Below are 25,723 nucleotides of genomic sequence, written 5' to 3' on the forward strand. Positions count from 1 at the left end.
TCACTAACGTATATCCTTTACAAAAATTCTTATTACATTCAAGTAACATCAGAGAAAGTGTTCATGTTTGTCAAGTCACAAATGTAAACTTAAATACTTTATCTCAAATTCATGTATTGTAGATTCTTTCTGGCAAAACAGATCTACGTCAGATAGATTGGCTCAAGAGTGTATGATGTTTTTTTAATTGATTTGCTTAAGAATCATTTGTATTGCATTGCCACAAATACATAAAATAGGTGACCAAATATTAACATGCTGAGCTATGTTCTTAGATGCAAAAAATTGTAACAGACCACAGTACTATAATTACACTTAATATGCTGTATTATTTCACCAGCAGCCGTTTAATAATTGTTGCAATTTAGTTGCATTTCAAGTGTTTTAAATTTTGGTCTATGTTATAAAATCCTAATAAAAAGTCCAGGGGGCTGAATACTTTTGCAAGCTAATGTAAAAAGGCCCTTTTCAGGGCAAACTAACAACTTTACAGTGAAAAAATCAACTAAAGACCAGCATCAGTGTGGCTCAATCTGACACTGCTTCCCTAGTCAGTTTAAACACTTCTGCAAGGTAACCTTTAAGGCTGGAAACAGAAAAGAAAGTAGGAAACTGGAGCTCAACACACTTTACTGATATCACTTCTTTTCACTGAGATCATCGCAGAGGGACCAGACACCAGTGTCACATCTGAGTTACACTGCGTATTTAAGCCTCAGGACATCTGAAAATCACACACGATTACGCTTATGTGTGTGAGTGTATGTGGTCAAAGAGAGAGAGAGAAAAAGAAAGAAAGATCAGATGTCTGGTATCAAACACACCTGTGTTTGAAGTGACATGAGAGACAACCCTTCGCAGTGTCACCTGAGTCCCTGAAGGCAGCTAGACACATAAACTCAGAAAGTTTGATATGAGGTCATAAAAAAGGTGCAGCCTCAGGGTTCTCTTTGCTCTCGTTTAGTACTATAGAAGTGCTCCATTACCTTCATGGTATTGTTAACTGGACTTAGAAGCAGAGAGTGGAGTGCTGTACCTTCGTAGCAGAGTTGAGTGGACAGGCTTTGGCATGGCCATAACAGATACACATTCCTCCAACCGAGATGTCCTTAATGGAATAATAGTACTGACAAGAGAAAGAGAAACATGTTATGTTAAAAGTACACCGATCAGATAAAGGGTTGACCGTTTAGTTTTTATAAGGATTTTGGAAAGAAAAACAACTAACTGCTAAAAACAAATAAAGGTTTCCTAAGGATAAAACTTGAGATCTAGAATATTTTTTCTTTAAAAAATGGTGATTCTGTATCTTAAATTTTACAGTGATTGGAGGCAAAAATTACTGTAAAAAGCTACAAAACAAAAATATCGTTGTGCTTTTGAGGCTCACCCGTCTTGTCACAATGGGATCGATATCTTTGGGGTCGCTAAGTGTCAGAGTCATTAGGTCAGCATTCAGCGTTCGTATTCGCTGGAACACCAGCCTGATGTAGCGGGCAGAGGTGAAGTTTAGCAGGGTGGGAGAGGGATCATCTGCACTGGGTCGCCCATTGATCAGAGACGTATGGATCTATAGACAAAAGTACAGGCATATATAGAGCTAATCAAAAACATGCTGCCAAGAACCAACAATAACCCCCTGCCCTTGCAGTGCATAAACACATCATAAACACATGTCTGACTAAACTTGTGCCAAAATCAGAAAGAGAACATGTCTCAAATATCTAACTTAAATGAGAATTTGTGTGCCCCATTTACTGGTCAGCTAAAATTCTTGTGCTAAGAGGAAAGTTTCTCTGATCTTACCCAAACTTTAGGAGTCCAAGTAGAATATAGAAAACTAATTTTGAATACCAGCATTTGTTTGCAATTCAGTGCAAGTCCAACAGAAAACTTGCACAATTCACTGAACATTGTTTGTTAAAACATAAATGGGGCGTGCATAGAATAATCCAGTTTAACTTTGTTTCTTTGCATATTCCATGTTCTAAATCAGATTACCAAAAAACTACAGAAATCAGTCAAGAATAATCCAGTTTGTGTTCAAAATATCTGAAGATTTTTTTTTATTTAACTAAGTAAAATAAAATAAGTAAGTTCACAATTCACAAATTTATACTACAGAATAGAGGTATCAGAGTTCAGTTTAAATGAGTGCAGGCAAGTTGTAGCAAAAAGAAAAAGATTTTGAGAAAAGAGCCCACAAAAGTGGACATGAAGTAGAATAACTGTTGACTAACCATGTAATTAGATGAAATGGTGACAGATTTAACAGTTGAAATCTCAATTTTTACAAACTTATCATTTTGACAAACTGCAATATAGATATAAAAATCATATAAATATTCACAGTTTTAGCCTTGAAAATATAGACCATTTTAAACAGCAGTTGAAAGATGGGTGCTTCAAAAAACTCCACTTCTGTTTTTTGTTTTATATCTTACTTTTGAAACCAAGTTTGCATAAAACACAGTAACTCACAACAAGGGATTTTCAGGATAACACAGATTAGGAAACCAAAAGCATATATTGTTGACATAACCTATATTTAAAACAAGCCTGAAAGGTGATGTTTGCTTTAGTTTCTATCACAGATAACCAATACTCAACAAGCAGCCATGTTGTAAGCAGGGTGAGGCTCTAATTGTCTGTCTGTCCATCTGTCTGTCTTGTTAATGTGGCCAAAAGCAACATTTGGCATCTGTAAAAAAAAAAGTCTAACGCAGAGCTGACTGCGTGCGGGAGTGTGTGCGCGCATGTGTACACCCCCACACGTGTGTGCACCCCCACATGTATGCGTGTGTGTGTCAAGGGGAAACACTTGATGGGTGTAAGCTGCACACTTGGAAGTAACGAAGAAGATGATTTATATATATGTGTGTGTGTGTGTGCTGCCATGTGTGTTGAGCGGTGAGATGACATTGTGAATGTGTGTGCGATGCAGTGACACATCGCCTACGACTCATTATGGTTTCACTGTGATCAGACGGCTAGGGAGCTGTCAACCCCCCACACACACACGCACGCACACACACCTCCGTCGTTACTTGCAGCTCTTGACATCTCCCAGCTCACACCCCCTCTAGCGCTCCCCCGCAGGACACAAGCACGAACAGCACAAACACAATGTGCACACACCAGCACACGTAAAATGTACTCACACACAGGTTTTCACAAAAGCATCAACAATTAGAAGCCTTTGTAGGCCATTGGTTTGTTTTCACCCTGAATTTGTGTGTATGAAAAGATGTTTGTGTGTTTTGCAGTCCTTTTTCTCTTCATTAATGTCAGCTACTGCAGGCTTCCTCCTCTGTTCATCGTGGATGCAATCACACAAAGCTGATCAAAACGGCATCACAGTAAACACTGGTAAACTCAAGCTGTGCAAGTCTGAGCCTAGCAAAAAGAATGATGAGACTTCTGTTACTGATTAAAATGTTTTATGGTTATGCACGTCACCAGAGCATCACTTGTCTCCTCATTCACTTCTCAGCACATGTAATTACCTCCAATTAGCCACTAGTACACCAGATTAGCTGATGTGTCATAGCCACAGACCTTTTTTTTCTATGATTATATATTATTTTCTATGTTTTGTTGACTGTTCTTTGCAGTTGTTTGTGATGCACCAGGAATACGTTGGTACAACAGAAGCAGTGGGAAAAAAAACAAAACAATTTCAGAAAAAATTTTGATTTTCGCTTTCTAGTCCAAGTCATGAAGAAACCACTCCATTCAGTTGTTTTCTTTTATTATGTTGAATTCAATTTGTTTGCAGAGTAAATCTGAGCTGTTTCAGGGTGTGGGGGAACCTCATAGCTGATTAACATACCAGCTTTAATGGGTGTTTAAACACTTTTGTTAATGATTTCAGCCAATAAGATAACCGTTTGAAAAAAACACATGGCTAATTTGCATGGCCAACATCACCCTACCAGACACTGGTAACAGGCTGCTGGAAAAAAATAATTAGAGGGTTGTTGTTCTTCTTTTTTTTGTTTTTTTTTACAACTTTGTTTGCTTATAATACTCACACATCAACAGCTATTATTACTTTTGATTTAATTTACCATGATACATTTTTTAAATCAGTGAAAACATACAAGACAGGTTTACGTTTTAAGAAAATATACAACTATCTCCTCAGGGGAATCCCAAGGCAAAAGCTCACTTTTGTCTGCACACCTTCCCAGTCATATCAGTTGACGGTCAATGCTGCAGGGAGGGGATGTTGTAAAAATAATGTGAATGTACAGAATTTCCAGGTTATTTGACATTATTAGTAAGATAAATATCCACACTTTCTTCTTATGGACAGATCTGTTCCTGTTTTTGCCATTGCCAGTCACATTTGTATGGACTGTTCTTAAACACCCAACTGTTTCTAATACAATTCAAATAAACTTCAATAGATTTAAATTTGATATATTTATATATATTTTTTATGGAAGTTAACAAAGCTTTACATTTCATGCCAGTCGGATGTTTCCTAAAAGTAGGGAAGTGTTACACCGAAGTTGGCTGTGACACTTTGGAGCAACTACCAACACTGACTGTTCTAGCTAATAAAAGGAAAATGTCTTCCTATTCATTTTTAGATTACTTCACTCTAAAATAGTTCCTGGAAAGGAGATCAGTGTTTATAAATCAGTTAAAAAACAGTTTAGTTTTTCACCATCCATTTGTTTGTCATAACACCTTGTATTTTTACGTGTGCACTAAAACGCAGTGTAAATTATTTCATTTTCCGGGGTTCCTGAGCGGGAAGGGGTGTTTGGAAAGAATCTGAAAGACCATCAACAATGAACGTGGCTGTTAAATGTGACGTAACTTAAACCCTCACCTCTCCATTCTCCAGTGGATGAACCTTTGAATAAAACGATGTACAGATCACTTCATCATCTCTGGTGTAGGATGGCGGTCCGGTTCGTGGATATATGTTGAACCTCGTCAGACACTCCGTGTCTGTGATCGCGTAGTACTGCCAAGGTTCAAAGGTCACGCCATCTATTGAGCGCTCCAAGATCCAATTACCTGTGGACAAAAATATTAATGATGAAATGCATCAAATATGTGACGTGAAGATGAGAAAAGAATCGATACAAACAATGATGGATGACCGAAACCACTGTTTAGGTCCATGCTGATTATAATACATTAAAAATTGACAGAATGTTTAATTCATATTTAGCAAAGTAGCTTGTGGCGAACTGTTCCAAGATTTAACTAAATTCATGCAAATTGAAGGAAGTGTAGTTAATGGAAAAAATAAATAGACTAGATAAAGAATAGGTAAGACAGCATCAAGCAGCAAATCTATGAATCAAATAAATCTACGTATGGATACCTGGGAAGTGTTAAACCTTATGTTTTGACAGTAAGTATAACATAATTAAATTAAGATCGGATTTGTTTGAGAAAGTTAGACCCTTTTATGTTCCACCTTTGTAGCAGACTTGACTCCAAGAAGGCTACACAACATTACTAATGCATTCTAAAGTAAAACCACTAATAATTTAATGGCAGTCTAATCATTTAATTAATGTAAATTCTTCTTAGAGGATCATTTGCTCTTAAGGTTGTAATTAGAGGATTTATTCGCTCATGAGACAAAGGCTGAAAATATGCTACCAACATTCCCTCTAATCACATGCTCTTTGCTTCATAATCAAAAGCTGTGAAACTCAAAATAGGGTTTTGCCGACTTAATAAACATGTGGCCACAGCACCTTATTAGCATCCAGAATTCATACCTGGACGAGGTGAGTTGGCTGCCTTGATTATCACATAAGCAACCTGGAAAACCTGGAAAATGCAGACAAGAAAAAAATGATAAAATTACTCTGGTGCCCAAAAAAACAAGTATATTATATAAGTGTATTAGTTAATACAGATTTTGTTTTATTTTATTTTTTAATGATCTGACAATAAAAAAGTAAAACACAACCACAGAAAGATGTGCAGGCAAAGCTCAAACCATGAAACAAAAACAAAGATTAGATGTAGGTCAAATGTGGACTCCCTGTGTCTCCCCGTCACCACCCTGTTTTTCCTTCGCATTTTTTTTTTCCTTTGCAGGCACATCTCTCTTTCTTCTCATGATGTGGGAAGCAGAGTCATATTGCAGCAATTAGAATGGAGAGAAACAGCCGAGTGTGTTTGTGTGTGTGTGAGAAAGTGTCTTTTGGGGTAACCTTAAACCAGTGATTCAAGCCACCTACAAAGAGTCACTGTTACCAGAGTTCAGGATGGATGTGTGTGTTCGTGTAGGGGGGAGGGGGGGTGCGTGCATGTGTGTGTGTTGAGAGATAGAGTAAGAGTGTAAAAGTGTGCATGAGTGAAAGACAAAATTTAAGTTTTCAGCTGTATCTTCTTATATGACGACTCTTTGATAGAGCCAAGCAGCTCTTCAGCTGTGCCCTGATAAACAGAATTAGCTCATACAGTGTATGTGTTTTTTTTTCTCTTTTTATTTAGCTGGGAGGGGGTGTTTCAGTGAGTCACATTCTCAGTTTTGATCAAATGTAGATCAAACGAGGAAATTCTTCTGCCTCAAAAGCTCAACACAGCATCAACAAATAAACGGCTGATAACTGTCCTGCTGCAGATCACACAGATGGCAGATAAATGTCACTTAAACTGAGGATATTTACTGACAGTTTAGAGATTTAATTTGAGATTCTACCAGGATCAAATTTAATTGGCCAGACTGCAACTACTTTAAAAAAAATATGTTTCTTTTATGTTTCTCTTCTTTTATATGGCAAGAAGTACAAGCTTATAGCAGCGGGGTGTCTGGGAGTTTCATCAGGGTTAGTTTAAAGCTCTGCTACTTCCACTCACAATAAAGCAAACAAAATGACTTTGGTGCATAAAAAACACAAAGTAGAGGACTGTACAAGTGAAAACAATCAGGTTTTAATGGATCTTGTTAAAGGACAAACTAAGATTTAAATATTTTAAAAAATCCGAATCGGCAATTTGAAGGCAAAGATTAAACTAATGTTCTACTATACCATTTTGTGGCACTTGTTCAAATACCAATTAAGTATTGTCGTTCATTGGAGAAATTCAAGTAACAAAGGACATATTTCATAGCCACCAAGAAGTTGAAAACTGTAGAAGTTGTGTTCTAGCAACAAAAAACATGCAATTTATTTGAAACTATAGCCAGAGGAAACTATATTAGGGGGGTTGCATGTACATGTATATGCCTGTTAGCATAGAAATGAACATAAATAGAGAGAAAATGAACAATAAATTCTAATTGCAAATCCAAGACTTGTTAAAAAAAAGTTTGAATTATAGGATACGATTTTTTATCCACCTTAAGAAACACCTTTTTCATCATTATACACCATTCGAATCAATATCCAAATAATGCTTTTGGTGAGTTTATGAATATTTTTGAACATGATTGTACTTCCCAATATGAAATGGTTTTATCTCTTGGATGTATTCACATGTCAAAAGCATAAAAAATCCTTCACACACAGATTAAGCATTTTGGGGTTTATAGCTCTTCAACTTGATAGTCATAAAACATCAGTGATCTGGGTTTTTGGAACATTTGTGTAAAACACACAAATGAAAACATTAAGTGCTATATCAATCCATTTAAGCCTCGTGGCCAGCGTGGTTGGGTTGCCCACACTTAGGCTGAAAAATTCATTTTGTCTCAGTTTGCTTTGGACACAGTTACAGCGGTTAAACTGAACAGCTGGTGTTTACGGGTCACTCAAATGGAAGCGTGTTAAAATTCTCTCTGGCTCGACAAACTGGCATTAACTTTCATTTCCAGATTGCACTTTCCTCCGCAATTTGCACACAAGAGAACAAAGGACTGATTAAGGTGAAGAAAAATCTGAATATGATTAAGGACGTATAAAATTGTTGTTTCGGTTTCAGGTGTAAAACACAGATGCAACCTTGTAGTGTCACACCTGGATGTTGTGTCAGAGTAGTGGAACTGGTATGCAGGCTTGTTAAAATTTACCATCACTTCAGATGAAATGCATTAACATCTCACTGGACTAATAAAGCAGGCGCTGGCACAGCTCTCTGTTATGTGAATCATCCAGAATTACAGCCCACTGCTAAACTAACTGAATGCAAGCAAGCAGCAGTATTCAGTACAACCATCTCGGTGCAAAGCCTACCCGCTTTTTAACTGAGCTGACAAACAAAATAATTTGCAGACACTTTCGATGCAGCTGTATTTTGAATCATTGCCTTTTGATAAGGCATAAAATAGATATGTTAAAAATTCACCTATAAAATCCACCATATGTGAATTTGTTATCAATATTACAAAAAAAAAGCTATTTTAATGTAAATACAATAAAAAGTGCATATTCATTGTCTAGAGACTGGGTGTTATTTTGGCATTTAAAGCTTTTAAATGCTATTTAGCAAACACATAGCACCAGATGCTACACACTCTCCCACGTAATCTACTCTGCAACTTTACACCAACAAAGTTACATTTGCTGCAACAGATGCTTAGTTAACAATGTTTTTGTTTGATATTTTTCTCTGGCTCTGTGTATTCAATGTTTACTGAATGAAACCGCCAAAAACAAACTGTGCTAAAAATGACTGGCATAAGCTTGTTGTACATTTGTTTTTCTCAGCATTGTTTAAAATCTACAAAATCTACAACTTATCCAAGTTAAAACTCCAGTCTCATGTGTTTGTGTTTTAATGTGATTTTGTGTGATTTAGCAGCGCAAAGTAGAGCAAAAGCACAAGGAAATTTATCGGACTGTCAGTCTCCTTTACTTCAATAACCTCAAATAACACCCAGTACAACAATGCCACCTAATTAGCAAATATGGTTCACCCCTCTACAAGTTAAATTCAGGCAAAAAAAAAAAAAGAAATTACAACCAAGACAGCAACAAAATTGTGGAGAAGTTCAAAACAGGGTTTGGAGTAGTGATGGCCAAACGACACCGAAACTTCGGTACATGCGCTGAGCAAACAAGATGAAACCCTGCGTCGGTGCGCATATCACTTTAAGAAAAACCACATGACTGACAGTTTCTGTGTCGTTTGGATGTGACCGCGCCAAATTATATTGATAAGGGAGAAACTGTGTCAACACGTTTGAGAGTTTTGTTGGATGGAGATACTTAGTGCTCTTTGCTTTGTGTTGGTTTTCGGCTCGTATATGACTACCGGTGGGATCATTTTGATCTTATCACGTAAAATAATTATTCTGTTCTCATTTCCACTCTTGATCATTTTTCTTTCAGATTATTCAAATTCCTTTCCATGGGATATTTGAGTTAGTTTACATGGATTAACTTTTATTTATATTGTAGGTGAAAAATGTAGGATTTGCTCCCAGGTCTTGTCTAACTGTAACCAGAGCACTTCCACAATGCTGAGGCAACAACATGCACGACATGAGGGGGATGAACCAGGTAACACTCCCGTCTTTATTTAATTTGCCTGCAATGACTTTCTAAATCCAGAAGATGTCACTGTAAGTGACAAAGCAACACAGTCTCAGCACAGTGTCGACGGAGTTTGGGAAATGTGCCACACACCCAGTGAGGCCTCATCTGCCCATCACTAGTTTGGAGACTAAATAATGTTCCAAGCTTAGAACATCGCATGGAGCGCTTTTAGATCCATTCTCTGGAAATGAAAAAATTGGGAAAAATAAGCAAATAAGCTGAGCAAAAAGAGGCTTAATCAGGAAAGCTACCATGGAAACTCTGGAGGAGCTGCAGAGATCCATATTTAATCTAGGGAAATCTGTTGACAGCTACGAAGCTGGTCTGTATGGAATGTTTCAATTACCAACAGTGTCTTTATGCTTTTATGATTTCTCCAAAGATTATCTATGTGGCCAAATGAAATAATCACTTCAAACATGTTGATGCAGAGCATTAAGCCTACTTTGTGCTACCACATCTATCGACTAATTAGTAATCATTGAACTCTTCAATAAGGAGCTGGTAGACTTAATAGCTGTGTTCTCATGGAAACCTATCATCCAGGTACAAACTGAGAAAGGAACAGGTCAAGTTCACTGTAGCCCATCCATTAACAAAGATCGTCCATGATCCTTTCGTGATAAATTGCTGTAATGAAGAACTCCTCTAATGTTATTTCTGCCTCACAATAAAAAACCCAATTCAAATAAATAAAATTATAAACATGTAAAAAGGGCAAAATAAGCCCTTCAAGAAAAAAGAAATTCTAATTACTCTTTCCTCCAAGCATGCTCATCTTCAGGTTGGAGTCCTTTTTCGAAGTCAACTGATAAAAGATTGTTAATGTGTTCTCTAATAAAAATTTTAGTCATTTATCTGAGCATTTTGCAATTATAAAAGCTATTTCTACTAATGCATACATAATGAAGTTAACTAAACGTGGGTCATGTCCATCTACTCTGTGGAAGCTTCCAAATGTTCAAAATTGGCTGCAGGTGTGTGTGTATGTTGAGGTATTTTTGAGATGTGGATAAAAACATCTTTTGAGTGGCAGCCTCTTTCAGGACCCCGATCACCAGGTTCTCTTTTCCTCCCAAGAGAGCAGAGCCGGTTCGTGATTTGACCGCCGTCCATCAATCAAACTGATCGCTGCATTTCCATAACAACTGCAGTGTAAATGACTTCTGTCTGAGGCTGAGAAAAGATTTTCACATTTTAAACCAAGTTATGTCGCCAATGGTAAAGTAGTCCTATTAAATGTGATTTTAATCTACAGAAAATACATTAAATTCTATAATAGTAGAAAGATTTTTAGACATCTGCTGTAGTTGCACATTTTTTGTTTTCATATTGAACAGTTGGGACATCTAATAACAAATGCAATATTTACATTAAATGTTAAAAATCACCAAATTTTAAGTTCTCAAAAGGTGCTAAATGAATCACAGCCCTCCTCCGCAGGTCGCTCTAGATAACTTCCAGTGTATTTTCGGGTCTGATGGATTTCCAGGCACAATTACAGTTCAAGAATTCATCTGAAAAATTGACGAGGACCATAAACAGACATCAACTGTCTCGTTCACGTACACACGCAAACACACGTGGCCCCTCAGCTCCCACTTTCTCTCTCATTATTTAGTCTTTCTGTCCAGAGAGGCTCAACAATAACAAGGGAGGAAATGAGAGTGCTGATGTCATAGGCGATAAACCACACATACTTGCACACAAGGGCACTGTCATTTTCTGAGTGAGATGACTGTAGTCACAGGGGAAATTTTGTGCACTGGAGGGTAAATAGCTTTTCGTTGGACTGATTGAGCACCACACATACAGATACATAAAACACCTACTGAAAACACGCACACATGTGGGCACATATATTTAAAAACATGTCTAGTTCCTGACAGAGAAGTCAGGAATTAGTGTATGCGGCACAAGCGCCACAAATTACTATTAAGGTAATAAGTGAGTGAATCTGTGACTGAGTTTAAAGAGATATGAAGATGTCTACATGCATTTTTTCACATTTGGAAAGATGATTATTTGTGAGGATGAAACATTGCCACACTGAATGCTGTAATTAATGGGCTTTAAAGCAAGAGTATCTAAACATCTCTTGTTTAGATGCATACACAGCCACTTTCCTTCTCACATCTTGCTAGCTCATCGTCAGGACCTTTGTGTCTTTAGACACTCCTCAGTTTCTGGTCCGTATTGAAATGATATAATTTAGTTGCTGCAGTAAATCTCCTGTTCCAGCACATAACAAAGATGCTTTATTGGACTGAGATCTGGGGACTGTGTGTGGAGGCTGTCCTATTTAAACAATGCTCAACCTGTTCTTAGGAGTCCAAAGTGTGTGAAGAAATAAACCCTCACAGCAATACACCACCAACTCCACCCTGAATCACTGATACAGGGCAGCTTGCATATTGATTAAAGGTGACCCATTATGCTCCTTGAACAGGTTAGGATAGCTCTGTGGGCTAAACATAATAAAATCATTTACATTTTTATTTTTATTACACAAAATCATTCTTAGATAATGAAATTTTAGTCTGGTCAGTTTTGCTGATTCTGAGCTTTAAGAATGAGCTGTCTTGGGAGTCCAAGCTGCTGCTGGCCACGCCACTCAACTCAACATTTACTGTCGCAATTGTATAATGTGCTGTTATACAACCATCCATCTTTGAAAAGCACAAGCAGAGCTTCCTGGACCACCAACAAGAATGCAGCAAGTGGTTTCTGGATGGCAAGTGAACAACAAAACAAATACAGTGGTAAAACCAGCTGACCAAATGTGCTGGAGCTCAGCTGGGGCTGTTAGGTGAAAGGCAGTCCCTGCTAACTTGTGATATTACATTCTGGATGGTTTTGAAATGGGTAATTTTTCAGACACCAGTAAATATTAACTTATTGGAAAAAATCCTGGGTGGTTTTATTTAAGCACTTGGGCTGCTTTTAGAAGCAGTTGAAACTCAAGTACAAAAACATGCAAAATGTGAATTTCCCATACTACGTCCTCTTTAATTCTGTCCCTATTGTCTGAAAGTGGCGAGTGACATTGAAATCCATCAGAACTCAGTAATTATTTTTTTTCTAATTCGACAACAGATATGATTAATTTTGGACCCATTCCCATAAATGTTCCCCAAAGGAAATGTTAGAATTTTGTGTGAAATGTTTTTGCAATAAAACAAATGTGTTTTTCCCCACGCAGCATTATTACGGATGGCATTAAGTGTGGACTGTGTCGCACTATAACAATAATTAGACATGGGATTCAGCTAAACTGAACATGTAATTTAGGTTGAATTGGTGATGACAACATTAAACGGAACATCATAAAGCCCACTTGTGATTAGGAAGACTAATCGTAATCTCCCCAAACAGGGCTTATGACACAATAAGGTATCATATGGCTACTGAAAGATGCTATCATTATACTCCCCAAAAGTTCCACGGTTCAAGTTGCCATACATCCCTCCATGTGTTTGCGTAGGTTTGCTCTGTGCAAGTCTGCTTCCTCCCACACTAACAGAGACACTCACAATAACGTAACTGCAGACTGATTGATACATGTGGCTTTCTGTCTGTAAAGTTTTCTATAAGTGCCTTCCCCATGTCTCTGGGGTTTCCTACTACAGCAATAACTAATTTAATATGCTTGAAAAAAAACATCTTGTGAAATATGTACATTAGAAAAGCCACAGCAGGAAAGACAGAAAAAGTGTCCTTTATTACAGACAATAGTTTGGATCCAGATATGCTTCATCCGTTTTAATGACTGACTTTGATGAGGACAAGCTGGAAGAAAATTGTGTGAAAATGAAGGTGCTCTGGAGGTTATGCTTTCCCAGAATTCCTACATCTTTAATTGCAATTTTCTTTAAAAATGAAAGGTCACCACCAACATTCTCTCCAGCTATTTTAAACTACAATTATCACCACGTGAAAAGAGGCTTTGCACAACCATTTTAGCAGCCTATTGATAATCACAGTTTAAGAGGGGATTAGGACATTTTTGATGCAGTGTTATTTTGAAGTAAAGATCAGAATCAGCTTCATTTGCTAAGTTTTTGCAGAGGAATTTTGACTTTGGTTTCGCTTTTCTCTCAATGAAGCCATTTAAAATATAAATATAGAGACATTATCTTCCTTTAAAAATCAGACAACCATATGCATGTCCTGTTTGCAAATGTTTTCTAAAAAAAACAAAACTTTTTTGACTTTTGGCTTGCTTGTGATGCTGATTTTAATGTTTTATTTGTTGTTTTTATGTGTTTTTGTGTACAGCAGTTTGGCAAACTGTGTGGTTTTCAACTGTCTTATGCAGAAAGACCCATTGTATTGTCTGTGACATACAAGTGTTTATATAAAACTTACATAAAAGCTGATTCCAACTCCGCTCTCAAAAATGAAGCTTCCAACAGAAAACAACCTTGAACATACAGCTAAAACATTCAGATTTTTTTAGCCAGGCATTCTAAATAAAAAGTCACTGTTTTGTTTTACACTTATGCCTTTTAAAGACAACAAAAATAGAAAAAAAAATCTGAATAGTTTAGTTTAGTTTAACTATACTTGTAATTTAATGAGCTCGGAGATATAGAATGTCAAATTAATAAATGTCTGTGGTATTTTTTTTTTCTACCTGTTTCAAGTCCAGTGTGACTGTCACATAGTGGTATTCCATCCCATTCATAATAGAAGGACTTTGCCACCAACGGTTGGTTCCATCTATGGCATATTCAATAGGATGATGCTCTGCACACATACAGAAAAAGGTAGAATATTAAATTACGTTTTGATGTTTTATCAGTGAAATTTGCATCCAAAAAAACCAAACAGATGAATCTTGTGCTGGTAGAAGGTAGACGAAACAAACAGATGTGTAGTTTCAGGCTGGAATGGCAGCTGTCATTCAATTGATGCTTAGGTTCAACATTTCAAAAAAAAAAGAAAAACGTGACAACTGCTGATAGTCAAAGAAAACAGCATTTAAAAAAGTTCTCATGCTTGTTTTCCCCAACTTTAATGTGACAAAGTTTCTCCTCAAAATTCAGTTTCTTTCATGAAATACAGAGAAAGATTAAAATAAACTGTGCGCATAATTAATAGGCAAATTAACATTTTCACCATATACACGGTTTTATCTATATTATACCACTCCAGGCTATATAAACTTGAATATTTATTGGATTTCAGCACATCAGCAATAATGTGTTTCGTGCAATGTGGCTCAAGCAACTGCATCCTATATTAAGGTAAAAACAGAGATTTATCTGACTCTGATCAGGTAAACACCTTAAAAAGTCTTTCAAAGATGCAGCACTCTGAAATTGTCGAGACACAAAACAAACAACCATTTTGTACAGGGTCACACAAATTAACTGGCCAAGATTTTAGGTGATTCAAGCATGAAGCCTCCAGGAACCAACTTTCCTACAGTGCTGTCACTGGAAGAGATATTCCACAACTGCAGCTTTCCTGTTTAGCTCGGAAGGACTATATTGGGCACAGATTTTTTGTTATTTTCATCCATATGTCAGACATTATGTCTGAAATGTTTATTTGTAAACACATAAGTTATTATTCTAACTTTATCAGAGAAAAAATAACAACAAATGAGCTGGAAAAAATGTTCAACATACACTTTAATAGTTGCAAAACTAATGCCCACATGCAAACATGTGAGCAACATGCAAAAATAATGAAAAAAATATTACTTTTCTCAGATGTCTATGTTTCCTGCTTACTAAGAGTACTGTGGTAAAATAATAAAAAATAATACTTAACCCCAGTCGCCAAACAACTGTGCACACAGTGTACTTAGTAAACAACCAGAATCTTGTCAATACAGTAATAAATATTTGGTCAGATTGTCAAAAAAAGCACCCAACCTTCCATTCTGTTATTTTTTCACTTTATTTTGCACAACTTTGGCTGAGTTTAAACAAATGGATGAACATTTTTGGCATATTGTGGATTTAATTTTGTCATATACCTTTAAAGCTAAGGCAATCTGTGTCCATCCACATTTTCTGTGGCACTGACTCATATTCAAAATGCATAGTCTTCATACACTAACATTGCTATTACATTGCAGTTTTTCAATTCTTACCCTGACTTTGATATTCTTTCAAAATAACACCGATTTCCAGTAAGTGACAGTATTTCCTTATGTATTCAAGTTGTCTTAGAAGTGAGATCTTGGTTTTAGTGTCTGCTAAATTAATTGCAACAACACACCATTAAGTCCCTGCACAGTACCAAGAGATATTCAACATAACAGTCATGTAAACAGCCAATTAAAACATATTGTTCACAATACCCTGCCTGTGGAGGAGCTTAGCCTGGCCGTCTTCATTTTTGGCTCATGGTTGTTGTATTATCGCTCTTGCGTATCTTACTCCTGCTAAAATACCAGGAGTAAGATATGAGTTTTCTCTAATAACTGCAATTTTTCCTATGGTTAGTTTATTTCTAGATTACTGTGTAATTATGTTTTTCCTTGATTGTTTCTAACCTTGGAAATAAATGAAGCTCTAGTTAGAGGATGTTGGAATAAAGGCTATGAATATGGATGCAGTAAATTACAAAATTCTGAAAGATCATGTGAATTGTTTACTTTATAGATGAATGCGTCAAATGAAGCTTTTCTTTTGATCATGAAAAGAAAAATACAAACACCATTCAAAACTTTCCTTTTATGACATAAAAAGCACAAATTTAAGACCTGTTTGGGAATGTGCAGATGGCAATACCTTGAGTCAAAAATGAGAAAACAGATAAAAAGATGAAAAATATCTGACTGATAGCCTTAAATTGAACTCAGACTTTGTACAGGTAAATCACAAGCCCAAAGACAAATATACTGGACAAGAAGCAAAGCATGCTGTTAAAGCAGGGAATATAAAACCAATCTAAAAGTGAATGTAAAATAATCGGATGCTGGCCATTTCACTGTATCAATTTATCTTCCAGGGTTATGTTTTGCACACATTTTGACAATCGAATATTGAATGTGATCATCTATATGTGCTATAAGGAAATATGGTTATGTAATATCTACCAGAAGCAAGACACATTTTCCATTTAATTTTGTATGGGGTCATAATCAACTAGTCAGGCTCAATGAGGATTAGAAGCAAAAAAGGAGCACAGTATCTAGTCTTTATTTCACAATATACCATTAAATTGTAAACATAGCTGAATCTTATGACAATTTATTTTTGACCCTCCATACTACTTATCTACAGTTTTTTAAAAAATCAATACATCACGGTTTAAGTACATGATGATGAAATGGTTTGTTTGAAGAACTGAAATGTAAAAGATAAAAATTTGACAAATACGTTTTTTTCTTCCACTTTCTTAACATTATTTGTCCTCTTGCTATTTCACATATACAATTGTAACCATAACATTATGAGAACTAGCAGGTTAAAGAAGTGTCACTGATAAAGAAAAGTGTTACATTACACAGTGCATCACAGTTTGTTGCAAAACGGGGTGGACAGTTGCAGAGAGGTGGTGAGACAGTGTGTGTATTCTGGTCATAATGTTATGCCTGATTGGTAGGAAGACTTTATTTTTCATTCAGCTGCAGGATTTGCTGAATGTCTTATTGAATAGTTGATCTATTCTGAAACACTCTGGTTGTCTGTAAAAACTATTCAATAACTTTAAGGTAGTTTTCCTTTCTCATCTTTTTATTTAGCAACTGATTCTTCAATTGATTTGATAGTCATAATCTTAGATTAACATAAATTTGATTAACATCTGCCAAAAAATCTAGTAATTAGTCAAAGCAGCATGATTAGTTTGTGTGATCTCTCAGACTAGAACTCTTGTGGGTTGAGAATCTTTCTCACCAAATGAGTTTGTACTCCGTTGGTTGCAGGTTCGACATTGCGGGTTCCTCACAGGCTGACCAGGAACATGTTCCACCAGCTTACAGAACATCTCTGGTCCATTTGTGCCACAGGTAGCATTAGTTGTTATGTCTGCCATTGTAGCCAGATTCAGCACTGCTGGGAACAGTCCTGAGAAACAGAAAAGCAAGACATACCTGGTTACAAGAACTAATAGATGAATAGAAACAAACAAAACAAAAAACTATATGCACTGCTACAAAACAAGTGAAACATTCTTGCTTGGATAAACAATGACATTTTTAAAGAAAAGAAACTTATTGGCAGAAGTATCCTTAATTTATCAGTCACACTAATGAATATGATATTTGAACAAATAATCCAGTGAATACAGAAGCTGTATCATCAGATAATTACTAATCGAAGCATGCTACTATTGGAGTCATTAGGATTTTCCAGCACATCCTGTATCACAGCTGGGTTTGCATTTCATATAAAAAAAAATCATAAATCATAAATAAAATAATTTTCCTCCCCCAGTTTTCCAAGGGTAAAATAACACCTAAATTTCTCTATTACCGAGTTTAAGAGTAATTAGCCCAGAACAGAGAGGGGATGAGGGTTTTATGAATTATATTTCTCCTAACAGCATAAAGCAATTATTTTCATTTACCCCCACAGACTGAATCAGTTACAGAAGATTTAACTATGAAAAATTATGTACATGACTTTTATTCGGTGTGCTGAGTTAGCTGGTATTAGACAAAGAGTAACGCTATCAACCACGGTAATCACAGTGCTTACATCTTATATTTTATTTTATTTAAAAACATTGTATGGAGAGTACATGTTTTGAGAATTTTCAAAATAAATTTTCCAAACTCAGGCTGAAAAGTGAGAGGAAACAATTAAAATGGAAATAAAAACTAACTTCTTAATTCAGACCATCGGAACAAAACTAAAGGTAAAGCAGAGTAGGTAAGCTGGAAATAAACATCTGCTGAAAGGACCCAGAAACTGGAGAAACAGTAATCTCATTCGACCAGAGCAAACCAGATAAACACTAAAAACCAATTAGGAACAGGTGAAGATCATTTACTGATTGAACCCAGCTGTGAAACACAGACAGGAAAACAGGTCGGCCATAAAGAAAAGAATCCCATGTTTCAAAATAAAACACAAAATCAAGTAAAACGATCAAATAAATTTTGTCTAAGGTGCAGAAAACAAGAGCAGAATCTAAAATTCAAGAGTACCGGACATTTGTAATTGCTTTAATGTATGCTTAATATTGTGTTGGCAAATACCAATAAAGAACTCCTGTTGGAATTTCAAGCTAACAAATAATACAGACAATTATAAACTGTGATATGACTAACATGAAATGCTGGGGACAATGAATGTTTAGCATTCTCCCACTGCAAAGGTCCATCTTTAGTTCAGAGTTCGATTCAAAAATGGCAACTTCCATACCTGGGCCATTTTTTGGGTAGATTTCTATCTGTTTTTTTTCATTTACGAACTGATGGTAATTTTAAAAATACTTCCATAATTTAATTGTTGCTAACAGGCAACACTTATATGATGTTCTTTTGCCCAATAGAGCAGGTTGAGATTGCAAAACTGTCATATCCCACTTTTATAGAAAAATTATGATCACAAGTCCATAATAATTTACTAACTTAAAAACATAGCTCTTGCTTTAAGAATTAATAAAAGTGATTTATGCCAAAGAACATTTGTGCACAGATTTTCATAATTTTCTGCAATTTTGCCAACTTGGGTCAAGTGCAATTGACATTTTATTCTTAAGGCTTGAAGTATTCTTGGTCTCAAACAATTAAGCCAAAAACACAATTATCATTATTTTTTATTTAAATTGTGAAAGCTCAGGTCGAGTACTTCTTTTGTGCATACAGGTCATTTTAGGGCACTAGAGAGAAAGGAGAAAACATTTAAGACACTTTATATTCTGCATAAGGAGGGGTTTGCTGAAGTGGTCCCACTAGAGCGATAAGTAAAAACCATTGTTAGGAATTAGCCAAAATGCAATTGGTCTTAACCTTAAAATTACCAAAATATTTAATCCTTTTAGAAAAGAATTACCAGTGGAAATGAAAAATATAAGATCAAGCTCAAGACAATATAATGGTCTACCTCCAATATGTTCTAATCGTGCACTATTTAATGTGTTCATGTTGAATTCTTCTGTTTCCAAATATTAATTGGTAACTCCTGTACAAATATCTGATGCCAAAGTGAATAAGATGAGGATCTCAAACTTTTGAATGAAACCACAGCATCTTTGTTCAGCCAGGAAAATAAAGTTAAATGCAAGTAACCAGTGGGAAAAAAGGCCCAGGTCCCTGGCTGATGATTATTTACACATACCAGTCATCATCACCACCCAGGTGCAGATGGACAATGTGGAAGAGTTTGAACTCCAACTGCTGCTCAACTGTTTGGTTCCCATTGTAAAATCCAGATTGAAATGCTTTGACTGAATCTACTGGAACTCTCAACATACACATGGTTCAAATTTCTTAGCTGGGAAACATACATAACTGCATACTACATTGCATAAGAAATTCCTGGTTTGGATAAAACTGATTTGTTATGGCTAATTAGCATGTATAGGAAATCATAGTCCCTTATGTCCACATAGAAGGAAAACTAAAGCAAAGAAGAAAAAAAAAAAACAATCTGCAGACATTCTGTGTGTTTGTCCAGACGGGTCCAGCTGTTCGGCCAGATGTCAATGCTGATGTGCTGTGAACATCTGAGACACCAAAAGACTCTTCCACAAACATTCTCACGCGCTTAACTACAGCTTATCATGAACACAATCAGTCAAACAGGCCATATCCAAGTCTTTCAACAGTGATATTAACAGTGTTGGTCCAGCATTGGTATTCAGAGTGTTAGACAGACAATATTTCACAAAACCTTTTCTTTTCTTTTCCAAATTCCATTATTAATGGTCAATGACTGGATACATTTTAGAGTGTTTTCAAAGATAGGGGGCCAGAATTGATGAGATCATCATTGAATCTGATCATTTTGGTTGTCACTACTTTTCGTAAATGGGTGATGACAGGACAATATTGGTTTTGATGTTAGCACTACCACTACCCACTGAAAAATGACAAAATATTTAGATAAAATTGGTCAAATTGGTAAATGGCTCAGTATGAATTAACTAAATCTGTTTGACTAACAAAGAAAGACAATCAAGCATCAGGAAGCAAACCACATTTCACTGCATGTGAAATCCCTTTATGAAAAGAAATAAAGATGTTTATGGTTAAGAACAACAACTGTCCTTGAAACTATTTGAAGTACAAAAAACACGGGGAAGCAAAAGGAAACACACATTTCTACAGCCTTATCTAAAAAAATAAATGTTTTAATTATTTTATTTAACCTTTATTTGACCAGTCAGGGCAGACTGATTGTAAGACCAGTGCAAGATGAGAAAAAGTCAACCTTTTTCACTGATGATCGCGCCCACAACAATAAACTGTTTTTTAAATGCTGTATCACAAACCTTTCAGCATCTATCTATTGTGACTGTTTTTTGGGTGTCTCAAGATTTTAAAACTGATATTTGTAAAGCCTCTAGAGACGCCTGTCAGAGAAGAGTGTGCTCTGCTCTTTACATCATTCTGATGCTGACATATTTTTTATTTGAACAGTTTCGGTCTGATGTTTTAGCTCTTAAGAGCCAAACAATCTGCATTAATGTCTTCTAAAGATAAATTCTATCCACACCTAAGACTTTTAATCCCAAATAAAATAAAAGACATTCTGTCTTTTAGTCATATGACAAACAGATAATTCAAACTCCAGTTTTAGTTGAGACTTTAACGCTAGATCAAAATAATTTCTCCCATGGATTTATTTTTATAGCTCTGCTATACACCGTGCCAGGAAATCAAGCCAATATCCTATGCATTCTGAGATTTGATTCAAAATCTGGAAAAGACGTTGCTTACTAATACACGTGGTAGACTGTAAAAGCTTAAAAGAATTATGGTACCTTCATTTGAGTCAGCTAATATTTTAAGCTTATTAATAAATCTGGTTAGTCTTGCTCTGTCAAACTGGCTGGGAAAAATAAATAAATGTATCAAAAGATGGTGGCATGATTTATGTTTGACTGTGGTAAGAGGTGAAAATATTAAAAGCCCATGTTTAGATTATGCCTTTCTCTAAAGATGTATCTCATTTCACATTAACCTGTTGAGTCAAAAAGTGCACATTACATAACACTTATTTTTTTATATAATAATAATTTTTATAATAATAATAATCTAGGTTCCACCTCTTACGCCTGTTAATGTAGCAGCCTTACACTAACAATAATTACCATTTCAATGCACCAAATCAACTTGTCTGATTTAATTATTAGCTACACTAGCTTTCAAATGGTTACATTTTCCTAATCTGTCAGTAGTTACTGATGCATCTCTCCTGCTTCTGCAGAAAGCATTATTGGAAAAACTGGAATGTTTGACATTTCACCTAAAACATTTTCCTAAAAATGCAACGTGACTGCTTGACATATGCAACTTAACAGCGAGAGTAAAAAAAATAAAGTTTACTTGCACTATTGACAATTTTTAGGTCATCAAATCTTACACATACAGTTTTATCACACTTAATTTGGGAAACATGTTGCTACAGTTTTTGAAAATACAAAATGTAGAGATATGGGTTATTGGCTTACATTACGCCAATAATTGGCTTACAATAATTGGCTTATTGTAAGCCAATTATTGGTTTACAATAATAGATACGTATTAGCGTACTAGTGTATCTAGTACGCTACTACTTGCGTATCTGATTATAGGCCATGTCAATTTGCAAATCAACATTTTTTTAGAACTTGAACATTAGACACAGTTGATCTTGGTTTAGTAACATTTTCAGATTTAACTCTCCAAACACTGGAAAACCACCAGCATCTGTTTTTTAAATGTCCAATCAAGGTTGATAAAACAAAGACACAGAAAGATAGACTTAGTTAGCTTGTAAAATCAACTTCAACCACATTTAGGCATCAATGTATTTTTATGGAGACAGTTTTTTTTTTTTTTTTAGTTAGAAGGCAAGGTCATATTTCCTCTTCACTATTCAACAAAAGGTTTTCACAGTTCGAAGTTCTGTCGTTAGAGGTATGGAATACCAAAACCAAGAGAGTTTGTTCCTGGTTCACAGTCACATGCTTTCATTTGTACTGGGATATCCTAATTACTTCTTCAATGCACTTTCTTTGAGATGATTCTGAAGAAGCAAAGGGCAGACTAACTCGATGTTTTTTTTTACTCTACTTTACTTTGTAGTTACTAGCAACAGCAGCTCAAATAGTTTGAGAACCGTGGGCCTAACCAGCTGGTTCTAAAGTCTGTGCAACATGTACCATGACAACGTCTGAGAAGTCAAAATTATATATAAAAAATAAATATTTGCATAATTTAAATTGAGACTAATGACATTTGTCTTCTCTTTGCAAGGCAAGACAACTGAGAAATGGGAAATGTGTAGAAAGGACATGAATTCATGTTTCATATTCGCTGAATGACGAGGGACACAAGAGCTGTCTGACTATAGTTTTATGACAGTCACACACACATAGCTCAGGTTTATCACCTTCCATTCTCTTCTCTTTGCTCTGATAACCATGGTAACCTGTCTGTAGGTCTGTCTGATGGCCTTTTTTTTCTTAATCTGTACGCTCTGTTAAGCAGATGTCTCAGAGGCTTAACTGCTATGAAGGATCTAAATTATAATATTGTTAGCCTCTATAAGTACGGTAAAAACTGGAGAGACACATTCAAAGAAGTGTTACTATTGAACATTCAATAGTATATTGTTTAGCAATTATTACAAGAAAAGTAATGAGCATTTTTGATAAAATGCACCATGTTTGCACCATGAGCAAAAATGTAAAGTCAAAGACAAAAAGCCCTTCTCCTTCAAAGTCACAAACTAACTTCAGTCATTATGATGACTAAAGCTTTAAGACAACAAACAGGTGATTGTTGTAACATAAAGTCCACCTTCACACTGCACAGGACACTGATTTGTCCAAACATTATTGTCCAATTAATGGACAGGGTTATGGGTTGTTGGCTGAAAACCCAAACATTTTTAAGTTTTGTTTGGATTGTAGAGGGTAAATTATGAGATCATACAACTAGGAATGCAATGTTTCTTAACAATATTAACCATTTCGATCAATGCAAATGAATAAGATTTATTCTCTCAGTAGGATCTAGATTACAAGTTTGCAGTTTGCTGCTGAGTACAGCAGTAAGGATGAGTCATTTCCTCTCTAGTCTGAGGACACGGTTTTCTAGCAGAAAAGGGTGAAATGCTCCGTCCAGTTTGGGGGATTGTCTACAGCATGTGAAGGAGTTTACAAAGCTGGGTGGCTTATTCAGGAGTGATGTCAGCATGGCACCGCACATGGAGGAACTGGGGGGTTTCAGCAGTAATTAGAGCCTTCATGTAGTCTGAGGCAGTGAAGAAAGACCTGGAACAAAAGGGAAAGCTCTTCCTTTATTAGATTCTTCTATTCTTCTATTTCCAAATCTTACTCATCATAATAAACAACATGGATCAGGAAGATCTGGACTGAGCTTCCAGACAACGCTTTATTGAAGAGATAATTTGAGTAACTCCATCTAAAGCATGATTGTCATACTCCAGTCCTCAATAGCAGATGTCCTTATCTTTTGATACAACACACAGGAAACAAATAATTAGGTCATTAGCAGGACAGCGCAAAAGTTGACTGCATGCTGAGAATGACAATTCAGCTTTTTAAGGTATATTGGATCATAGACATCTAAAAGTTGAAGGACACGTGCTCTCGAGGACTACAATTTTAGACTTGCTAACTAGGGAGAACTCAAAGTAGAGTCTCTTCTTGTCCAAGTCAGAGTAAATTAGTTGCGGTGTTTCAGCAAATTGTTTAGGATGCTCACTTTGTGAATTATCCCCCTGTAAGGGGATCTCTCTTGATCGGGGGACATCTTGGGATCCTTCGATGTCTACACTGGACCTGCTACCTCTGTGACCCAATACCAGATAAGTGAAGAAACAGATTCTGGATCAGAATGAATTTCTATCAGTTGTTTCCTAACATTTCTACTAAATGAAAGCCAAAATGTAAGAAGATCAACACTACTACTTTACAACTTGCAGTTTAGTTACCTTTATAGTGGCGATACGTTGTATCACAAACTGTTAATATATGAAAGCTTAAAGGAGACTTTCATTTCTTGAGTGCTTTGTCTAAAGATAAAAATTAAATCCATACAGAGAACTTCTTACTAATCATGAAAGAACGTGCTGTTTCATTTCATCTGAAGGTAGTTTTAAGAATGAGCAGACCTTATCTTTTATTCAATAAAATCAGACACACAACACAAGCATCAGTGACAGTTTTTGAAATAAGTAATACTGACAACTGACAACCATGACATTATGATTGGTGTATGGGCACCAGATAAAAATATGCCTTGTTGTGCCTTGAAGTAGCTTTCTATTCCTTTAATGCAAGTGTAATCAATGCTGAGTTGGCATCCCTGACTTGCTGCTGAGCATAGATGGAGTATTTCATGTTTTATGTGCGGTAATACATTGTTTTTTTATTGCATTAAAAGTTTTAAAATATTTCCTCCATTTTGATTGGTTAGGGGGTGAAGCACAAGGAGATGTTCTCATGGTCAAGAACCACTGCCAGTAAGCACCATTCAACAACATTCAGACATCAGTCCATGTGTTTAAATGGTAACACAGGTAACAGAAAACATAGGATCACTGAATCGTCCTACGTATCAGATTTTGATACCCTCTACTCATCTTTATCTCATTGAAAACAGTCATTTATTAACATGTCCAGTGTCCATTAAATCTAAGGACAAACTCTTCACATTTCCACAAACTCAAGGTGGCAGCATATTCTGTTTCATCCTATACAGATTTCTTATTTCATTAAGAACTGAATTTTATTTACTTTTTCCGTCATGGTCGAAGATGATATGCAGGGCGTTCTTTGTTCTGTGAGTGTGCGTGCGCATGTATTGCATGTGTGATGGATGTGTTATTGTGGAGTTTTGAGGCTAGATGTATGCTTGATGGAATAAAAATACGGTTGAAAAAGACAAGATCATCTCTCTCTGTATCCCTGTGTAAGTTTCCATCTCGCCCTCCTCCCTTAGTGTTGGGCTGTGAGAAAGAGATATGGATGAAAGGAAAAATATAAATAAATAAAAGATTGATGGAGAGCAAGAGATGGATGGAGGGATTCCCAGAGAAAGATAAAGTGCTGTTTAAAAGGGTCAGGCCCAGGAGAGGAATGAGGGATGAGGCTGCCATAATCCTGTAATA

At 36.0% G+C, this 25,723-nt stretch overlaps 1 protein-coding gene across 9 annotated transcripts in view; it reads right to left on the reverse strand.

Moving 5' to 3' along the window:
• The window catches only part of lama2 (laminin, alpha 2), a 155,907-nt gene that overhangs the window by 100,998 nt on the left and 29,186 nt on the right, over window positions 1-25,723 (reverse strand). For all 9 annotated transcript variants that reach the window (XM_028039819.1, XM_028039818.1, XM_028039820.1 and 6 more), the window contains exons 2-7: window positions 17,324-17,494; window positions 14,101-14,213; window positions 5,754-5,805; window positions 4,844-5,034; window positions 1,391-1,570; window positions 1,037-1,126 (exon numbers count right to left, since the gene is read on the reverse strand). In XM_028039819.1, the coding sequence (XP_027895620.1) occupies window positions 1,037-1,126; window positions 1,391-1,570; window positions 4,844-5,034; window positions 5,754-5,805; window positions 14,101-14,213; window positions 17,324-17,494 (797 nt within the window). The remainder of the gene's footprint in view (window positions 1-1,036; window positions 1,127-1,390; window positions 1,571-4,843; window positions 5,035-5,753; window positions 5,806-14,100; window positions 14,214-17,323; window positions 17,495-25,723) is intronic.

Source organism: Xiphophorus couchianus, chromosome 15 (assembly GCF_001444195.1).
Source record: "Xiphophorus couchianus chromosome 15, X_couchianus-1.0, whole genome shotgun sequence".
Classification (NCBI taxonomy): Eukaryota; Metazoa; Chordata; class Actinopteri; order Cyprinodontiformes; family Poeciliidae; genus Xiphophorus; species Xiphophorus couchianus.